General features: G+C 54.6%; 1 protein-coding gene across 2 annotated transcripts in view; it reads left to right on the forward strand.

The window, feature by feature from the left end:
- Positions 1-18,843, forward strand: part of LOC5666829 (mucin-2) — a 30,142-nt gene extending 11,299 nt beyond the window's left edge. For both annotated transcript variants that reach the window (XM_061663820.1, XM_061663823.1), the window contains 6 exons: positions 4,800-5,055; positions 5,128-5,642; positions 5,737-6,188; positions 6,278-6,549; positions 6,648-7,770; positions 9,107-18,843. In XM_061663820.1, coding sequence (XP_061519804.1) covers positions 4,800-5,055; positions 5,128-5,642; positions 5,737-6,188; positions 6,278-6,549; positions 6,648-7,770; positions 9,107-15,632 — 9,144 coding nt within the window. In that variant the 3' untranslated portion in view covers positions 15,633-18,843. The remainder of the gene's footprint in view (positions 1-4,799; positions 5,056-5,127; positions 5,643-5,736; positions 6,189-6,277; positions 6,550-6,647; positions 7,771-9,106) is intronic.
- Positions 18,844-20,046: the final 1,203 nt, after the last annotated feature.

Here is a 20,046-nt window from a genome sequence, read left to right on the forward strand (position 1 = left end):
GGCCCTGCTACCGTGTACAGTGGCAACACGCTGCCTGGCACGAGAGGGTATCAAACAATTTCACTTTTCTATGTACACATTCCATTTGCATAGGATGGCAATGCGGTAAGAAGTGTCACTTTCGCCAGTTTCGTCGGATAACACCCCGCCCAGGAGCGTGAGGTTGCAAACAGCAGAACTCACCGAATGCTGCTAATTGGTAAAGCTAACACCGAGGGGTCGAAACGGATGATGATTTAATAGCATTATAATCGTAGTGGAAAGTACGGCGAGGTATTCCAACAACAACAAAAACGTGAGAGATATTCCACTGAAGCTGTGTGTGTGTGTCTGACGCGTTAGGGTGCAATCTTGTGAAATTTGGGTGACAAGCGGTGTGATGTCATCTAACCTGACCTGGGGTGACAAACGGTCGCGCAAGGTCTTTTCAAGACAAGGGGGGCCGGATACCACATCCGGTTTCGGTTTCGACTATCGCCAGCGCTGGTCATGCGCGAAGACACAGACACTGTTCGGGGCAATATGTGACATTCTTATCCGATTTTGGGGCTGGTTCTGACGGGTTTTGTTGCTGCCCGGGCGTAGCTTACGTAACAGCTAGCGGGTCCCCCATTTTGGGCGTGGAATCCCCAACAAAGCGAGTGTCCCCAATAGTCCCGCCGATTAAAAAACAAATCACCACCGGGAGGAGACCGAGGGATTATGGCGCATCGCTGTGTGTTTTTTGGTGTCGGTTGAAAGGAAAATCACCACCACACCACCGACTTCGATCGATTTCTTGTTATGGTTTGGGTCCGGGAGGGAGCGGGGTGATGATGGACATTATGTTTGGTGTCCGCATTTTTTGGAAAACATTACGCTATTAGCCAACACGCAAACGCACGCGCGCACAAACACGCAGACACACCAGAAACATCCTGCACATCACAGTAGTTTGGATGGAACAGGTTTTCTTTTTTCGTTTTCGGTCGATGCGGTGCGGTGTGCTTCTTTCTTTTCTTTCCTCTTTCTACCTGCTGTGCGCAGTGGCACTCAAAAACAAATGGGTGGAGGTAGGGGGAGGGGAGCCTCATTACGCAATGCTGTTTGAGCAATATCACCTTTAGCGCGGGGTACCGGTTTCGTTCGGCTTCTAGAGGCGATATGGAGGGCCCACCAACATTAAGCAACCTGATTGCAAGACCGGGCGATGATTAACCTGATACCGACACACACACAGACACATAAAAACTGATAACTCCCTGCCCCCTCCCCCGGTGGCGGCGATTTGCAAAAACCGAGCAGAACAGGTTGCCATTTTGGGAAGGCCATTTTGGAGCTTGGGAGCGCGCGTCGCACTCACTGCTGGTGCGGTTTTCTGCAGGCGTAAGCGTGGTGCACTTTTACTTTACACAATCTTTTCGGGAATGTGGTGCTCTCCATTCGATTATCGATGGGGTTTTTTTGTTTTAAATATTGTATCATCGCCCCAAAATCGTTTCAAGATGGAGAAAACGTGAAGCCGGCACTGATGCCATTTGCCGGGAACAAAGATGGCGGTGGAATGTCGCATTTGTCGCACTACCGCTATACTAAAACGCGCCCGCGTGACGTGTTAATGCCCGCCCGAATATCGAAACGTTACCGTACAGAATTCCCAACTGACCAACCAAAAAAAAAAAAAAAAACGCAACCTGATCGTGCACACGAAAGGAAAAGGAAAGTTTACAACAGCATCATCATCATCATCATCATCATCATCGTCAAGAAAGTAAAAAGCACCACCCAGCCCCAAACCGGCTCCAGCAAACGGTGGGCTAGGCGGTGGTGATAAATTTAACCTCCGTGGCATCTCCTCCCTCCCTTTCCCCCCCCCCCCCCCCCCCCCCGGTTATCCTCTTCCACCTCTTCCCCGAAATGGAATTTCCGGATGACACACCTTAGCACCGACCCACCGGGCAAGATGGGTCGTCGTCCACTCTCGGAAACCAATCAGTTTCACCAGTTGGCCAGCACGAAATTGTGTGTGTGTGTGTGTGAATCGATTTTTGTCCACCATGATCTTTCTCTTCTGGCTCTTCCTCCCCCCATCAGATCCCGCCATACGGTGGCTTTCGGGATTTGGGGGCCTTTGCTCAGCCTTGCCCCTCCTCTCACACACACACACGCTTACCAACCCTATCACCATATCAACCACCCTGGTGGGGGGGATTGGGACGGGCTTGGTGTGTGCGCGCCGTTACGAAGATTCGACTACAACTTTCACTTAGCGGGCTTTGCCGCCTCCCTTGCGCGCTGCAACGGTTTGTTGTTGCTTTCGTAATGGCAATCAAAACAACACACTACCACAGCACACCCGACCACTGCCGCCGCCACCACCGCCGCACAATGGCTTAAGCCGTTTAGTTTCCCACATACGAGGGAGAGGTCGCTGCAGCAATTTGGATCCGGGAAAGGATATTGGAGAAGGGCAGCGATTTTTCTTTCTTCTTGGGTGCTGCTGCTTTTTTTTTTTTTTGGTCGATGGGCTCACCTTTCTTTCTTCTCGCTCGTTTCGTAATATAACCTGTTGCGCGCCGGGTTGTTGTAAGAAATGCCTTTGCTTCTAGCCGAAAGCTTGAGAACGTGCCAGAAGGGAGGAGTGTGGTTCAAAACAGCAAACAAAAAAAAAACGCTACCGGCAACACATCACATGAGCTTTTAATTATTGCGTGTGCAATGAGGGGGAGATTTTACGACCAGGCTGTGTTGAGACTTGATTTCTTTCTGTTTCCTTTACGGCTTTTTTTACATCACCTATAAAAGGCTGATTTTTGTTGTCGTTGCCGTTGTCCGCGTGCTGCTCTTTCAGTTGCTTGCCTGGGGCGCAATATCTTCCGGTTTTGCGAATCTAGCCTACCTCAGATTCTAGTCTAGACTTCCGCATGGGAACAGAAATACCTACTGGAGATATGTGATATAGGATATCCGAATATCTTTCTAGTAGTATCCAATACATTCTTTCAGTTGCTTGCCTGGGGCGCAATATCTTCCGATTTTGCGAATCTAGCCTACCTCAGATTCTAGTCTAGACTTCCGCATGGTAACAGAAATACCTACTGGAGATATGTGATATAGGATATCCGAATATCTTTCTAGTAGTATCCAATACATTGGGAACCAATATGAATCCACTTGGACAATCGTGTCCTTGGATTTTCAATCATTTTCACGCATTATGCCACGTTCTTCGTCGCAATGCGCATTAGGGCACTGCTGAACGCTCACAACTACCGAGAAGAAATTAGTAGGCGACGGGATGATCTCATGTCTCAGGGCAAAACTGGCCCGCGGGCAGTGTGGACTGCCAACGCAATTTGAAAACTATGACGCCTGCGGTTTCTTTTTAGACGGAAATGAAGACTTCACAACATTGTACGAGTGGATTTCAGATGCAGTAAATTACTTTGATTGTGTGTTGATCAATAATGAATTAAGCTCACGTAATTTTATTGAAAAGATCTTAGGCAACGCCATTGCATACTCATCGAGCTTGATGTAATGTTTTAGCAGAGGGGTCAAATTAAACTAAGAATAGGAAAGAAGAATAATAAATTTTCTTTTCAAACAAATAGACTACAAGACATTTTGGTTGATTTTACTTTGGTGAGGTCAATTTGCTAACCAATCTTCACTCGATTAACGCAACAACAACGTTCGGTGTATCTACCTGCTAGTCGCTAATTTGTAACTTATTAGGATAACACAGTTCGTTGAATAGTGCGTATGGGGAACATGCCCTATTTTATCCGGGGATAGCCATTCCTGGCCAACATAAATCATGATATACAGGTGCTAAGTCTGTGCTAACGTCCAAAGGAAGGTGAAAATTATCAATTCGTTTGAAACAGAGGTCTTCAAACTATGGACTGGCCTCTAAATGCGACTTACGGGATCCCGAAGACTTAGACACTCGACTTTGCAGTATTCAAACATTATTTCGTTAATTTGACAAGAACATACATGTTAGATTACAAAGTATTGAATCTTGCTGTTGTTTATATGCAAAGCCATATAAAGCCTAAAAAATACATATACTTGTATACATCCACATCTATCGTTGCCTCAAATCTGGCCAAAAACCCCCGTACAACTACCCTTCTATTGGTGAGCCAATTAGGCATTGAACGCCAAGCCCAGTACATGCCCGACCACGATTGTTGCGCAAAACGCAACAAGAAGATGCCACAAGTTTGTGACTGAAAAGAACAGCAGCACTGTTTTGGAGACGATGTGGGAGATCTTGGCATTATTCTGCTTCACGATTTCCCCTTGAGTTACACATTCAAACCTCAGGATCTTCACCAACCTTCGCTGCTCCGCTGTAGCCATGCTCAAGAACGCAACTTTAGATATTATTTATAGGCTATGGTCTGGAGGGGTTTTTTTTTCTAAATCTTTGAAAGCTTTCGGGCTGTCGTTAGGCCGAACCTATGACGACGGGAGAACCTACACGATAGAAGATATTTAAATTTCCAAATCTTATCAGATCGTATAGGTGGCTGCGTAGACGTGTAGAAGAGTTTTGATACATTAAGCATGACACGATATCGCGCTCGCTTTATCTCAGGAAACATTATTCTTCGCCGTTCTTCGCTTCGCACACGATACAAAACAAGACCATCTGACGTGCGCCCATTTTTATGTTGATCACGTGCCATTAACTGCGAGCCCGACCGCGTCAATCTCTTAGCTCATTCCTCATTCGAAGCAAAAAAGCAAGCCCTTTGTTCTGCCAACGCTCCTCTACCAATATCATACCATGATTCTCCTCTTCACAGCTTCACAAAGGAGCGGAGCTATTCTTAGCAATAGCGATTCTAGCCTTATGGAGCGGCAATGAATCAGCCGCCGCCGACAACAACCAGCGCGTCGTGTGCTACTACACAAACTGGTCCGTCTACCGACCGGGCACGGCCAAGTTTACGCCACAGAACATCAACCCTTACCTCTGCACCCATCTGATCTACTCGTTCGGCGGGTTTACGAAAGAGAACACGCTCAAACCGTACGACAAGTATCAGGACATCGAGCAAGGTAAGTGCTGCGGTTAGGTGCAAGAGCCTCGAATTTTGCGCCACTAACATGCATCTGCTTGTCACATGTCAGGTGGATTTGCTAAATTTACCGGCCTGAAGACGTACAACAAGAATCTGAAAACGCTGCTAGCAATCGGTGGGTGGAACGAGGGTTCGTCCCGCTTCTCGCCGCTGGTGGCGGACGCCGAGCGGCGCAACCAGTTCGTCAAGAACACGATCAAATTCCTGCGCCAGAACCATTTCGACGGGCTCGATCTCGACTGGGAGTATCCGGCGTTCCGCGATGGCTCGAAGCCGAAGGATCGGGAAAACTACGCCCAGCTGGTGCAGGAGCTGCGGGAGGAGTTTGAGCGCGAGTCGTCCAAAACGGGACGACCGCGCCTGCTGCTAACCATGGCAGTGCCGGCCGGTATCGAGTACGTCGAGAAGGGTTACGATGTGCCGAAGCTGAACAAGTACCTGGACTGGTTCAATCTGCTCTCCTACGACTACCACAGCGCGTACGAGCCGGCGGTCAATCACCATTCGCCGCTGTTCTCGCTCGAGGAAGCGTCCGAGTACAACTTCGACTCTGAGCTCAACATTGTAAGTAGCCGTCTGGGGAAGAAGACCCAGCCAGTCGCCTGACCGTGTAGGGGATCAATTTACATTCACATTCTTCCACTTTCAAACTTTGCAGGACTACAGCGTAAAGTTCTACCTGAAGGCGGGTGCCGACCGGGAAAAGCTGGTACTGGGCATACCGACGTACGGCCGGTCCTACACGCTGTACAACCCGGACGCGACCGACATCGGTGCGCCGGCCGACGGCCCCGGTGAGCAGGGCGATGCGACACGCGAAAAGGGCTACCTGGCGTACTACGAGATCTGCTCCAGCCTGAAGGACAGCAACGACTGGACGGTGGTGCAGCCCAACCCGAAAGCGATGGGCCCGTACGCGTACAAGGGCAACCAGTGGGTCGGCTACGACGACGAGGCGATCGCACGGCGCAAGGCCAAGTACGTCGCGGAGAACGGGCTCGGCGGCATCATGTTCTGGTCGATCGATAACGACGACTTCCGGGGCACCTGTCACGGCAAACCGTACCCGATCATCGAAGCAGCCAAGGAGGCACTGCTGGCCAGCACAGAGTGAGTCTTCGATTTTGGCGACGTTCTATCCAACTGGGGAAGCGTGGCACTTGAATTGAAACCTTTGGGTCTCTTTCCTTCGCTTGCAGAGTGGGCATAAACGACGTTGCTTCATCGGGCAGACCGCGCAAGCCGAGCCGTTCGCGCAGCCGGCCAGGTTCGGCCACGCGCAACCGTGTCAACACCGACAACAACAACGAAATTAAGGCATCGTTCAAAACTTCCCAGGGACGCAAGGTGGCACGGCCGGTGCGCGTCACCACGACCAGCACCACCACCACGACCACGACGGAGGACTCGCTGTACATTGGCGGAAGAACTACGACACCGCAGCCACCGACCACTCCCGATCCGGGAGCAGGTAAGTGACGACCGGCACTGTCCTGGTCAGCATCTTGGGAATGTCCCGCTCTCTAATTCTTCTTCTTACATCCACGTCCGGTATTGCAAACACTTTAGACTTTAAATGCGAAGACGAAGGTTTCTTCCCGCATCCGCGCGATTGCAAAAAGTACTTCTGGTGTCTGGACAGCCCGAGCCTCGGCCTGGTAGCGCATCAGTTCACCTGCCCGTCCGGGCTGGTGTTCAACAAGCTGGCCGACTCGTGCGACTACGCCCGCAACGTGATCTGCTCCAAGACGGCACCCTCGACCACCTCCTCGACGACCAGCACGACCACCTCGACGACGACCACGGCAGCAGCGCCGACGACCTCAACGACGGCCCGGCCACGCATTACGGTCGCCACCAACCGGAACAACTTCTTCAACCGGGGCATCTTCACGACCACGACGACCACCACCACGACGGAACCGACGGTCGAGGCGGACTACTCGGACGAGGACAACGCCGAGACGCAGCCGGAAGAGGACCCGAAGGTGATCAAGGAGCTGATCGCGCTGATCAAGAAGGTGGGCGGCATCGAGGAGCTGGAGAAGCAGCTGCAGGCCCAGGAGGACGGTTCGATCCTGCTGAAGGATGCGGAAGCCGATCCAGTGTCGACGACCGCGCCAACCATCAGCAAGTCGCTGTACGAGCGGGTGCTGAGCCGCACCGGCAACGTCGGCCAGAAGTTCCGACCGGCCATCACGTTCACGCAGCAGCAGGACCGGACCGGCTCGCTGCCGGAGAACAAGTACTCGTCGGTGGTGCGCAACTCGTACACGAACAGCCGCGTGGGACCGCAGAACGAGGGCCTGGACCAGCTGCCCGAGTTCGAGGGCGTGTTCCGGGAGAAGCCGAAGTATGTGACGCTGCAGCGCACCCGCCCGACGAAGGCCGCCTCGATCGAGGACCGGTACGACGACGACGAGGACATCGACGAGGAGGAAAACCAACCGTCCACGTTTACGACCGGCCGGCCGACGGCCGTGCCGAAGTACGTCAGCATTAGGCGGCAGCGACCGACGACGGTCGCGGAGCAGCCGCAGCCGGAGGTGGACGGTGAGGAACCAGCGGAGGACGAGCAGGAGGAGGAGGAGGAGGAGGAGGAGCCGCAGACAGTGAATCGTAACTGGTACCGCAAACCGACCGAAGCGTCCCAGCCGACAGAGAGTGAGCCGGAGCGTTCGTCTCCTAATCGGTAGGTTGCAGCATACTGTCTCTCTCTCTCTCTCTCTTTTCTCTCAACCACACATCTTCAGACCTATCGTGTACGTCGAACGACACTCGAACCCTGTTGGACGATCTCGAATCGAACAGAAGTATATATGTTATCGCGCTCGAGTCGTTCGGGTCGATGAAAGGCTTTGCCAAACCTTTTTATTCTTGTTGCTGCGTGCTTGACAGTGGATAGAGTAAATGCGCACAGGAACCAATTCGGTGCTTTTTTAACACCTTAATCGTCGGTCTGTATCCCTGCGAGAGCAGGGACAACCACTTTATCCGGATCTATATGACGGATTTTGTCCACGCCTTGTACCTTTTACTCTGTGACTTACTGTAGAAGGATAACGCAATATCAAACCGTCGGTTAAAGTATTCCAAAAAGTTTGGGGGAGTCTAACTTCCAAACAACTTGGTCTCTAAGTCACCAAGTTTTCCTTTTACAGGGTGTCCTACGATTTATTGGTCAATTCCCATGATTTTTTGGTACGTTCCCACGATTTTTTGGTCGTATCCCATAGATTTTTGGTTCGGTCCCATAATTTATTGGTATTTTCCGATTGGATATCAATACAATTGGACCAAAAAATTCTGGGAACGACCAAAAAATCGTGGGAACGCACCAAAAAAATATGGGAACCCACCAAAAATTGATGGGAACCAACCAATAAATCATGGGAAACCCTGTAATGCACCAATTTTTGAACGTGTAGTTCAACTTGTTCCTCTAAGTCAGGAGTCTCCATACTTTCGAGTTCGCGGGCGCATTGCTTCGCAGATATCGTCGTTGAGGATCACTTTGGCGTTACTCTCAGCTATCTAATGACTGAACGTTTCATTCACTTTTTGACATGGGTGCTACAAATCAAACATTATTGGTAAAAATTGCAGCAATAATTAAAATCATAGACAGCAATTTAAATAATGCGCACGGTTCAAGTTCGCTAGCTAGCTCAAAGTCCCGATTCAACTCTGTCAACTATTTGTTCGATGCAGGTTCCAACTACCAATGACAGATCACGCGAGTTAGCATTGTTGAAATGTATTTCAAGGTATTCAAACATTTGCTTATAGCGTTGAGCTCGCTTGAGAACCCCGAATGAGCTTCGAATCGGTTCGAATCTGCCGACGGGTTTCTTGTCCAACGATGCAAACGCGAACAAAATGAACGTTCGAGTGAATTGTCTCCCTTGCGATCGACGCTATACGATAGGTCGCTTCCCGTTTTGTTTCCGCCATCTCACTCTATCATCCTTTACCGTTCTGCTACTCTCTCACTTCCCCCCTCCCCCCTTTACCACACGGTGCTGCAGCTACAACACGATCGATCGCAGACGGACGACCAGCGTACCGTACACCAGCAGCCGACTGCAGGATACCGAACGCGATGATGTAGGCACAGATTCTTCTCTATTGGTACCATCTACAGACTTCCAAACCATATACACTACAGCTTCCACCACCACCACCACGCTCGAACCATCACCACAATCCTCCGAACCAAACTTGATACCTTACAGCACACGACAGTACAGTAGCGTTGAGCGGGTCAGCGGCAACACGATTAGCGACGATGGCGACGACGACGATCGCAGCGGCAACCCTAGCGAGCGTAGCGGTAGTAGTAGTAGTAGCGATAGTAGTAACGATAGCGATAGTAGCACTAGCGCGGGCCCGAAACCGACCACCGCCGGTTTGGACAGCGATCGGGCGTCGGACGCGGAGGTGACCGACACCACCGTGCCGATCGGGCCGACGCTGCACCGGGCGGACGACACTGGCAGTAGTAGTGACGGTAGTAGCGCGTCCGGCTGGCCGGCCGACACGACGCTCGAGGTAACCACCGCCGTGCCTAACACCGGTGAAAGCGTTACGGGTAGTAGTGTACTGGACGCAGGTTTGGTGGGTGGTAGTGACACGTTTGCTAATCCCGACAGGCGGTTCGGCTCCCCGTACGAGGGGCCCGAGGACGACGAGACGGCGGCACCCAGCGTCACCACTACCGCCAGCAGCAGCAGCAGCCGGGCGACGGCGACGACGACGGCGACGACGACGCCGTCCGTACCGTCGACCACGGTGGCTACTAGTCCCCCCACTAACGATGCTACCTCTAACTCCGTTTTCAAATTCACAAGAACTAGGAAGCCAGCGACTACCACCACCACTGCCACTACCGACACCCCACTAGAACCTGTCACTAACCCTAGCCGGCGAGTCGGTGGCGCTGCACCCGTGCGGGCAGCGCCCCGTCCGTTCGTGGCGGGCGCCCGTCGCACGCGGCCGACGCGCGTGCCCGACGCGGCGACCACCACTGCCGCGGCCGCCGTCCCCGACCCGACGACACTGCGCACGGTCAAGGTGAGTTTTTCCAATGCCCAGAGATTTGATCTTTCAGCGAGCCGGCAGCGCCGGGTCGGCAGTGCCGACAGTGCCGAACAGCAGCCGCCACAGGAGGGTCCGGCGGGTGAGCAGCCGGCAGCGAGGGCACCGGCCGCACGCGGCAACCGTGGCCGGGTGCGGTTCCGGACTGCGCCCGAACCGGCGCCGGCCGCTCGCTCGACGCCCCTATCGTACGACGAGCCCAGTAGGCCGCCGGTACCGTTTGCAGGCAGCAGCAGTAGCACCACCGACATCAGCACCACCACCACCACGCAAACTGTAAGCCGCCGGCGCACGAGACCAACAGCCGCCAGCGAGCAGCTTGCCGCCAATCGGTTCGCGCTCGGTCGCACGACCACGCTCGAGCCGCTCACGACCGTCACCGAGCGGGGCTCGCTGCGGCGCGTCAACTTCAGCCTGTACAGTGGGCGCCGCTCGAGCGAAAGCCCCAGCCCGAGCCCCACCACCTCCACCGAGGAGCCGCGCATCGAGACGGAACCGGTGACGCCGGAGATCCGCTCCTACACGCGCATCGCGGACGATCCGTTGATGACGCAGGAGCGCATACTGCTCACGCTCGGCACGGCCCTGCGGTACGGGTTCAGCAGCCGCAACGAGCTCACGACGGGGGGCACTACGGCCGCCCAAGCGTTCACCACCGTGCAGGACAGCTTCCGCACGGAGGCACCGGCCCCAGCACGCTCCACCTTCCGCGGGCGGCCGTTCGGGCGGTCGGAAAGCGTGGACAGCACGGTGAACAGCCTGCTGGCGGAAAGCCTCAACGACATGTCGACCGAGCTGCCGAGCCAGGCGGAGGACGCCACCGACAGCCGACTGCTGAACGAAATCACCACCCTGTACAATGTGAACGCGGCCGAGGTCGACACGACCACACCGCAGCCGCGCAAGCTCGCCTCGGTGCGGTACAGCCCGCCCAGCACGACCGAAGCCGTCGACACGACGCTCAACGTGGTCGTGTCCGAGGTCAACACGAACAAAACGTTCATACCGGGCCGCACGCGCCCAACCAGACCGGCCCGACTGCGCACGACGGCGGCTGACACGAGCGCCCAAGCGCCCGACAGCACAGACGCGACCACACGGGGCCCCTCGCGCCGACCATTCGCCCCACGCAGACCAACGCAGGACGGTTCGCTCGCGGCCCGACTCACGCCGACGGAGCAACCGCTCGGCAACGATGTGACCGAGCGAGCGACCGGCATTTCCACCACCAAGCGCCAGCGGGCGAACCGACGCCGTACGACCACTGCGACGCCTTCAACGACGACCCCGGCAGCCGCCTCCACGGTGGAAGACAGGTCGCCCTTGCCGAGATCGCGCGCCTCCTTCAACACGGAACAGCGCCGGCAGCGCTTGCCAGGCAATCGGCTGCTGAAGCCGGCCTCCACCACACCGACCACCACGACGGAGTCGTTCACGGCGGAGCCGACCTTCCCGGACAGCAATGTGGCCAACTCGGACTTTACCACCGTCATTACGGACACGTCGAACGAGATTGCGCCGGGCGGGTACGACCTACTGAACAGCGACAACCTGCTCAGCCTGCCGAACCTGCGCACCGGCGAGCAGGCGGACGAGGAAGAGGACAGCGCCACGGAGACACTCTCCACGCTGACCGCGTCCGTGACCGAGCCGAACCCGAGCTCGAATCTCGTCGCGGGCGGACCGGCGAAGCCCGAGCCGCCGCGCCCCAACGACAGCCAACAGATCGAGTCGGAATCGATCCCGGCCCGTGCCTCGACGCGCGGTTTCGGCGCGACGCGCCGCAAGTTTACCGGTAAGTTTGTCACGACCGAGGCGCCGGAACCGACCGAGCCGATCAAGAAGTTTGTGCCGACCCGGCGCAACCGACCCTCGTTCTCGCTCGCCCGCAGTGGCCGCCTGTCGACCACGACGGAGGAGCCCGCGTCGGTCGGTAGCGCCGATGGCGACGGTTCCGCTCCGCCCGCAGGGCCGTCGCCGTTTGTGCCGTCGCGCAAGCGCAAACCGCTGCCCCTGGGCGGCAGAGCGTCGTCCACCACGGAGCGGTCCAGCGGGGAGAGTGGGGCCGGCGACGATACGGTCCCGCCGGCCGCGCGTCCCACGCGGCGCAGGCCGGCGTACTCGCTGAACCGGCCGGCACGGCCGCAAGCGTTCGAAAACTCGTTCGATAAGGCGACGGTCGCGGCGAAGCCGGTCGAGCAGAAGTCGATCAACCGCACCTCGGTGCTGCTGCCCAAGCGGCCGAACCTGTTCGTGCGCACTACCACCACGACCACGACCAGCACGACCGCAGCGCCCCCGACGGCGTACGGTGGCGACGCCACGGACCGCACGACGCTCGCCGACCGGTTCAGCTCGTCGGAGGAGCAGCGGTACAGCGGGGAAGAGAACGAGGGCGACAACGAGATCCAGCGGCAGGGCAAGCGACTGTTCGGGCAGCTCGGCAGTGACGCCAGCAACAGCCTGCTGCTACCGGGCGAGGCGGAAACGGAACGGCCCCGTCCCGAGCCGACGTTCGGTGGGGTGCGCCGACCGGGCGGGCGTGTCGGAGGTATAACGCCTACCCGGCCGCCGCCCAGCTCCGGCAGCAATCGGTTCATCTTCAAGAACAACCAGCCGGCCACGGCGAGCGGCAACGAAGGGTCGGCCGGGTCCTCCACCACGCAGCGCACCTTTACCACACGCACGCGCCGCCCCTTCGGCAACGTGGGCGGCTACAAACCGACCGCCCAGAACGTAACCGGGGTGGCGAGCGGTGATGGGGCGGGCCCGGTGGCGGGTAGCGTCACGACGCCCCGCGCACGCTTCACGCCGACGACGCGCACGCGGCCCACGTTCGGCCGGCTCCGCTCGACGACGGCCGCCCTGGGCAGCCGCCTGAACGTGGAGGACGAGCGGGCCGCCCCGACGCTGAACGAGCTGACCGGGGAGCAGGGCGGTGGGTTCGCAACGCGCCGCTACCAGCCCCGCAAGCCGACCGGTGGGCGGCGCAACTTTACCGCGCCAGCGGCGGGCGGTCGCAACGTGACGCTGCCGGGCGTGCTGCTACTAACCACCAGGGAGCCGGCAGAGGGCGCTGCACAGACGACGCCGGACGCGAACGGCGAAACGACGCCGCCGGCGACGGTCGAGTACGCCACGGACGATACGAAGCAGTCGTCGGCGACCGAGTCGGATGCGCTCGCACCAACGACGACGCCAACCGCTACCGACACTATCACCACCAACTCCATCACCACCACCACTACAACCACCACCACCACCAAGACCACCACCAACAACAACAATGAGGCCGAAAACACTACCTCGTACGAGGATACAACGCCCAACACATTCAGAACCACCACCGAATACTACACCGCGTCCGACGAGACGCACTACACGACACTGAATACGGCCGACACGATCTACACGATTAATGATAATATCGATATTGATGATGTCAATGTATTGCAGGACCGTGGTCGCACGTCGACGACCACGGTGAAGCCGACCACGCTCTACCACGTGTTCTCGATCGACAAGGAGAACGAGTCGGTGCCGTCCTCGACCGAGATCTACCGGACGGAGGAGCAGGAGATCGAGCTGCCGGCGGCGAACCGCACGGACAAGCTGGTCAAGATACACCGCGTGGTCGAGATCTACACGAAGAACGCGAGCAACCCGGACGAGCTGCCGGTGATGCAGAAGCTGGGCGAGATCAACCGGAAGATCATCATCCGGCTGGTCGAGCCGAACCGGGCGAACCGCACGGCCGGCGGGCACGGTAGCACCAGCAGCAGCTACACGACGACGACGCTCGGTGGCACCGCGGGAGGGGCAGCGGCACCGGTGACCGAGCGCGTCGAGGAGGACGAGTCGGAGGATGGGCGCGGCCGGCCGATGGTGCTGTCCTCGAACAGCGTGTTTACGGTGGAAACGTCCACCATACCGCTCGAGGGGCTGTTTGACCCCGAGAAGGGGGCCGGCTTCCCGACGACCGAGCTGCCACAGGGCGCCGGCGAGGAAAGCCAAACCGTCGCACCGTACCCGGAGATCGAGCGCATTGCGAGCGCAGACTTCAGTGCCGATCGGCCGCGCGACCAAGACGACGAACCCTCCGCCGTGACGCAGCAGCAGCAGCAGCAGCCGGCGGTCGAACAGGTAACTAGCTTGCGGCCGGTGGACTTTAGCGACGGGACGGACGGCGACAGCGCCCCACCACACACGACCAACTACTACGGTGCGGTGGAGGTGGAGGAGGAGGAGGAGCAAACGACGCGCGTGACGCTCGAGGCGGACGATACGACGCTGCGCAGCAGCAGCAGCAGCACTGCGCGAACCACGCCGGTCGTGTCGTCCTCGACGCAGCGCGAGATCGTGCACAAGTACACGCTGCCGGCCGAGTTCTCGTTCCAGGAGCCGTCGAGCGAAACGACCACGCTCAAGACGACGACGACAACAACGACCACGACAACGACGATGACGCCCGATACAACCACCACCACCTCCACCACCGCCCCGACCACCACGACGGCCGCGCCGGAGCTACTAACGACGACGGTGGACGACGTGCCGGACCTGCCGACGGTACCCGACCGCGTCCAGTCGTCGCTGGTGCTGCCGAGCCGGGAGAGCAAGAAAAAGTACACCAAGCGCCCGGACGGGCCGGCGGTGCGCGTCCCGTCCGACTTTGCGTACAGCAGGGACAGCTCGGCCGAGGCGGACGGCGAGCGGGCGACCGAGCCTTCGTACCAGACCGAACCGCCGGTCCAGACGACGACCAAGGCCACCCGGCACTACACGAACAATCGCAAGTACGTCTCGTCGCTGTCGCTCCGCCCGAACCTGAACGGACCGGAGCCGGCCCAGGCGGCGCCCTCGTACCGCAAGTCCAAGGACATACCGGTCGTACCGCTGCCGCGCACGGTCAGCTCGAAATCCTCCACCCAGCGGGCCCAGAGCGACACAGCGACTAGCACGACGGCAGCCGCCAGCAGCAGCACTAGCACCACCACCACCACCACCACGACAACAACGACCACGCCCGCACCGATCACCAAGATCGACTTCAACATCAAGTACGTGCTGCCGGTCAGCCTGCCGGACGCGGCCGCCCACGAGCTCAAGATCGAGAGCAAGAACGACAAGTACAGCGTGCCGCTGTCGCCGATCCTGCGGCCCGACTTTGTGACGCGCGAAATTTCGGGCGAGCGGCAGGACCGCCAGTTCTCGCCCGTCTACCGGCCCGAGCTGGACAACGACGAGCTGACGCGCCAGCTGACCAGCGACGCCGATCCGGTCGCGCTCGAGGCGGAACATCTCGACCGGGAGATACTGGGCGGTGGCGAGGACGGTGCCGACGCGGGTCAGCTGTCGGAGGAGCGTGTCGGACCAGTGTCGGAGCGGCTCGTCGGTGGCGGCGTGCTGCCGTCGTCGGCGGCCTACTTCCTGCGCCGCACGGCCGAGGTTAGTTAGAGGAGGAGTTTCGACAGGGGGTCGCCGCACCACAAACACTTGGACATGGAGAGCATGGAGAGAGGCCCCGTTGAATGGAAGTGGGCTAAACAGACAGCGGATAGTCAAAGACGGTCATAAAGCGGTCGCGCGCGAAACGGCGAGCATTACAGTTTGGCAGTGTGTGTGTGTGTGGAGATGAGAAAAAACGGTGGTGCAACAGTCTAAACAAAAAATCCGTTGGGAATATACTTATATATCTCTTTAGCATATATACCTACACAGTTTTCGTTCGGTGTAGCACTGTATCTGTATATGTGGTGTATGTTTTGCGCGTGTGTATGTATGTGTGAATGTTTGTGTGTGTATGTGTGTGTGCGCGAATATCTTGAGCAGTTATCAGTAGCGATAAGTCCAACAAATTAACCTCAACAATCCCAGAAGGTGACACTCCAAATCCAGCATCAGGCTACGGAAAGGGCAAGATGGCGTGCATTTGGGACCTTCGAACCGGATTGTTGTTTTGCGCGCGGCGTTACGTCAGCTCCAACTGAACTCTCACACTCTGTTCTAATCAATTCTGCACCTTACTTCTTTGGATTTTGTTTTTTTTTTTTCTGTGTGTGTGTGTTATGTTTCACTTTTCGTTTTGTTTCAATACTCCTCTACTAATCAATACTCATACTACTCATGCCACCCATGCCCTATTCAATCGATCGCCATTTGCTGCGTGCAGTTAATTAATGAATGATGCCATAGGAATCACCCCACCCTGCTCATCCCCAGCTCATTGATCCATTATTCCAATGTTGGTGTGTGTGTGTGTGTGTGTCATATGGGCGGGCGGCTTATCCGCGCAGTGACTGTTTTAATTTTGTGCGTGTTTGTGTTTGGGTTGTGTTTTCTTTTTACCACTATATTTACTAACCCGCTAGGACTTGTTGCGGCACTCCAACAAGCTAATTCCGGGCGGTCGGTTTGGTTTAACTTGCATATCGTTTTTGACAGCTACCGGCAAAGAAGAATCGTCTGCTCTTACCCAGCATCACTATTGCCAACCACTACTACTAGCAAACTGTCAGTGTCCCCGCCGGATGCGAGCATTACATTCGATAGTAAACTCGGTAACAGCTACCCAGGGAAAATCTGAATGCCTGCGATGCATGTTTGGACATGTTAGGTTCCCTTTTTCTTTTTGTATTTCACGCATGCATCTTCTCGCATGAATGGACCCGACGCGTGAGCAACCAGCAACCAGAAAAAAACACACATGTTACCTGCCTGAGCATTTTTTTTTCTATATATCATAATTGTCTCTAATACTGATATTTTAAGCAACACGAAGGCAATTTTTCTGATGCCAGGATTGCATCACTCCCTTATGTCTGCAATCTGGTTTTAGCTTCTGGTCAAACGAAAGACAAAGAGGGAGAGAGAGAACTATTGCGTTCCCTTTATTATTTATTGCCCACAGTTTCATTGTTTTTTTTTTCTCAACTTCAACTTTTGTGTTGAGCTGATGAGCGGAAGGATCAATCACGCTAGTCTTCATACGCCACCTTCCAGCTTCCCAAAAATACTATTTTGATGGCAACACTGGACTGCCAATTGCTGAAGTTGGCGTACGCCTATGAAGCTAAAGGACATGCATCTTTTTCGCTTTCGTTGCCTGACAGAGGTGGCGTGTCTTTGGGTTGCTTGTTTTTTTCTTCTCCTGTTTATTTAAACTGCTGCTTGTATTTTATGCAAACTCAGAGTGACCACTGAACGGTACAATTAGCTCATCTAAATTAGCTTGCTTTAGTGGCAACACTATTTTAATGTGAATAGTTGTTTTTTTTTTGTTCATTTTTATTTTGTTTTATTTTAACTAGCCGTAACCAGTTTGATACTTTGATTTTTTTTAACTCCAGTTGTAAGTTGCAGAGTAAGTTTTAAGTACAACTTTTAATCGCCGTTCCGTTGCAGTGTGCAAAACCGATTTTAACTAAAACTTTTCTAAGAGGGGTTTCGTAAACGATTTGACGTGTTTGTCAAAGGGGTACCGTTAAGAGTGACGCCAAGAGCAACCAGATGGACTTACACGTGTATGTACTGGGATGCTTGAGAGAGCCTACCGAAAGGCTCCTTTTGATAGTATAAGGCCAAGTTTTATTTTAATACGAGCAGTTTGGGTCCAGTGTGACAGCGACAGTGCGGGAATCGCAGAATGGTGGATCGGACAAGTAACGCACACGTGGTAGGCGCACACTAAGCTCTGTGAGGTTAACAGCTAGGGATTTTAAAGGTTCCACCACTATCACCACCACCACCACCATCATCAGAAGACAAAATACACAAAGTGCTAGAGAAAACCCCCATAGTCAGCAAAGCCACCTTAGCGTAACGAAGGAATAGTCGAGAAGGAAGCAATCCGAAAACAGAGAAAAACCAAACACAAACAGTACAGTGTAAAACTAGCAGTTATAAACGTGTTACTCCAATAGGAATAGTGCAGACGCAAATTACTACAGAAATCAAAAAGGATGACGCACCTTTATACCTTCTACTAATGGACAGCCATTTTAGTTCACACATTTCACTTCAAAAACCAAACGTTACACTCTGTTACAACGCAGGGACCGAGGTACACATCAGGCTACTGAACACTCAGCCGGGTGTTGTTGCAAAACAGCACCGGCAACAACAACAACCACAACAACCACGGCAAAACCCCCCGCGTAATGAGTAGTAACTGTCATTATAAATTCTACCAACACGATTAAGCAGTTTTGATTGACACTTCAGCTGTGAAGAGAGAGGAAGGGTAGAGTGTAGGTGGGGTGGTGGGGGGGGGGGGGTGGCTAAAGGCCAAGCTCTCGCAGCAGGACAGGAATGTGGCGCAGCGGACAGGAATGCGCACCCATTTGATATTACACACATTATAATCTTGCGCATGTGTAAATGCCGACAAGACATCGGCCGGTCGGTGGTGCGCGCAGTGGCAGCGGAAAGTGAATGTAAAATAGTTTATTTTAGGTAGTAGTACTTAGCAGTAGGCAGACACTAACGTTAGTGTGACCATTGTGCATTTAGTGCGCCGTCACGACCTAGAAGTATTATTCCTCCCCTTCCTCCACCCTCCTCAACCCCTATCACCATCCCCACGACCCACAGTCTCCAACACTAAGACTCGAACTAATCACGAAAGTTAGCGAAACAAAAATATATATACATTACCTTTGTACACTTACCATTCTTGCCTCTTGCTTTGGTTTGAGACACAACAACAACACCATACAACGACTAAGAGGAATTATTAAGTGGAGTTACTACTAAGAGTGAAGAGAAGAGTACATTACATTTATTTACCCGTACACCAACAAAGAAATAGGGCGGTAGAACCCGGTATCATAACGCACGAGTTCGACGGCACATTTGAAACAAACACTCCTACAATGCAGCGCTAGCGCATGTTTCGTTTCTTTCAGTCTATAGTCTTCCCCGAATTGATTACTAAGTTAGGTTAGGTTGTTTTTTGTTTGCGCACCAGATGGCGCAACAGTGTGGGGGTTGCTTTATTGTTTAAATTTCTTTTGATCCCGTGTCCCACTTTTGGCGCACGTTACAAATATTCAACAACAGCAGCAAACAAAAAAAAAAACTAGCTCACTCCTCCCATTATGCTTTGTTTGGTCCACAATTTATGGGACACACCGTGTGGACGACCGTGTGTGCCGTAACGTTTGGGCACCTTTGCCGTGATGTAAGCGCGATGGAAGAGGAGGGTTTTTGTTTTGCGTCCGAAAACTCTCGCGATGCTACTCACTGCTCGAACGGGTCGAAAGCCATTCATTCGTGGCGCGAAGAATCATTCTACTATGACGCCGGCTAATTAATCGGCAGCGAAGCATGGTCAAACCGTTTTGCGCAACTCGTGGACGGCAAACGGCGCACCGAAAACAATCAATAGTTTGCAACTGTTTTGTTTGTTTTATTTTTCCGTCACTCAGTAACGCGGCGCATTCGTTTTGCTTGGGGCTTGTGCTTGTGCGATCGATCCGCCATACCAAATGCAAATGCAATTATGAATTCAGGGCCAGGAGGGGACGCCATTAAAACACCTTGGATTTGGTACAATGCGCCAAACGAATACACACGTTTTGTTTATTACGAGGGAGCACATTTACATCATCAGCCATCGCCATTTTGAGTGGCGTCCACGCGGTAGGAATGGTATCAGCGGGACAGTGCGATCCATCGAGCAGGTACTTGTGTTGTGATATCGATAACGCGTTAAGATAGAAATGAGCTTCGAGCGACGATTTCGAGTACGGTGATGAACCGGTTTTTGTTTTTTTTTTTTAAATCTATTTTCGGACACGCCATATTTAAACCTACCACTAGCTGTCATTCCGCTGTTGCGTGCGTTGCGTGTGCGTTTACAATACAAGCG

This window comes from Anopheles gambiae, chromosome X (assembly GCF_943734735.2).
Source record: "Anopheles gambiae chromosome X, idAnoGambNW_F1_1, whole genome shotgun sequence".
NCBI lineage: Eukaryota > Metazoa > Arthropoda > Insecta > Diptera > Culicidae > Anopheles > Anopheles gambiae.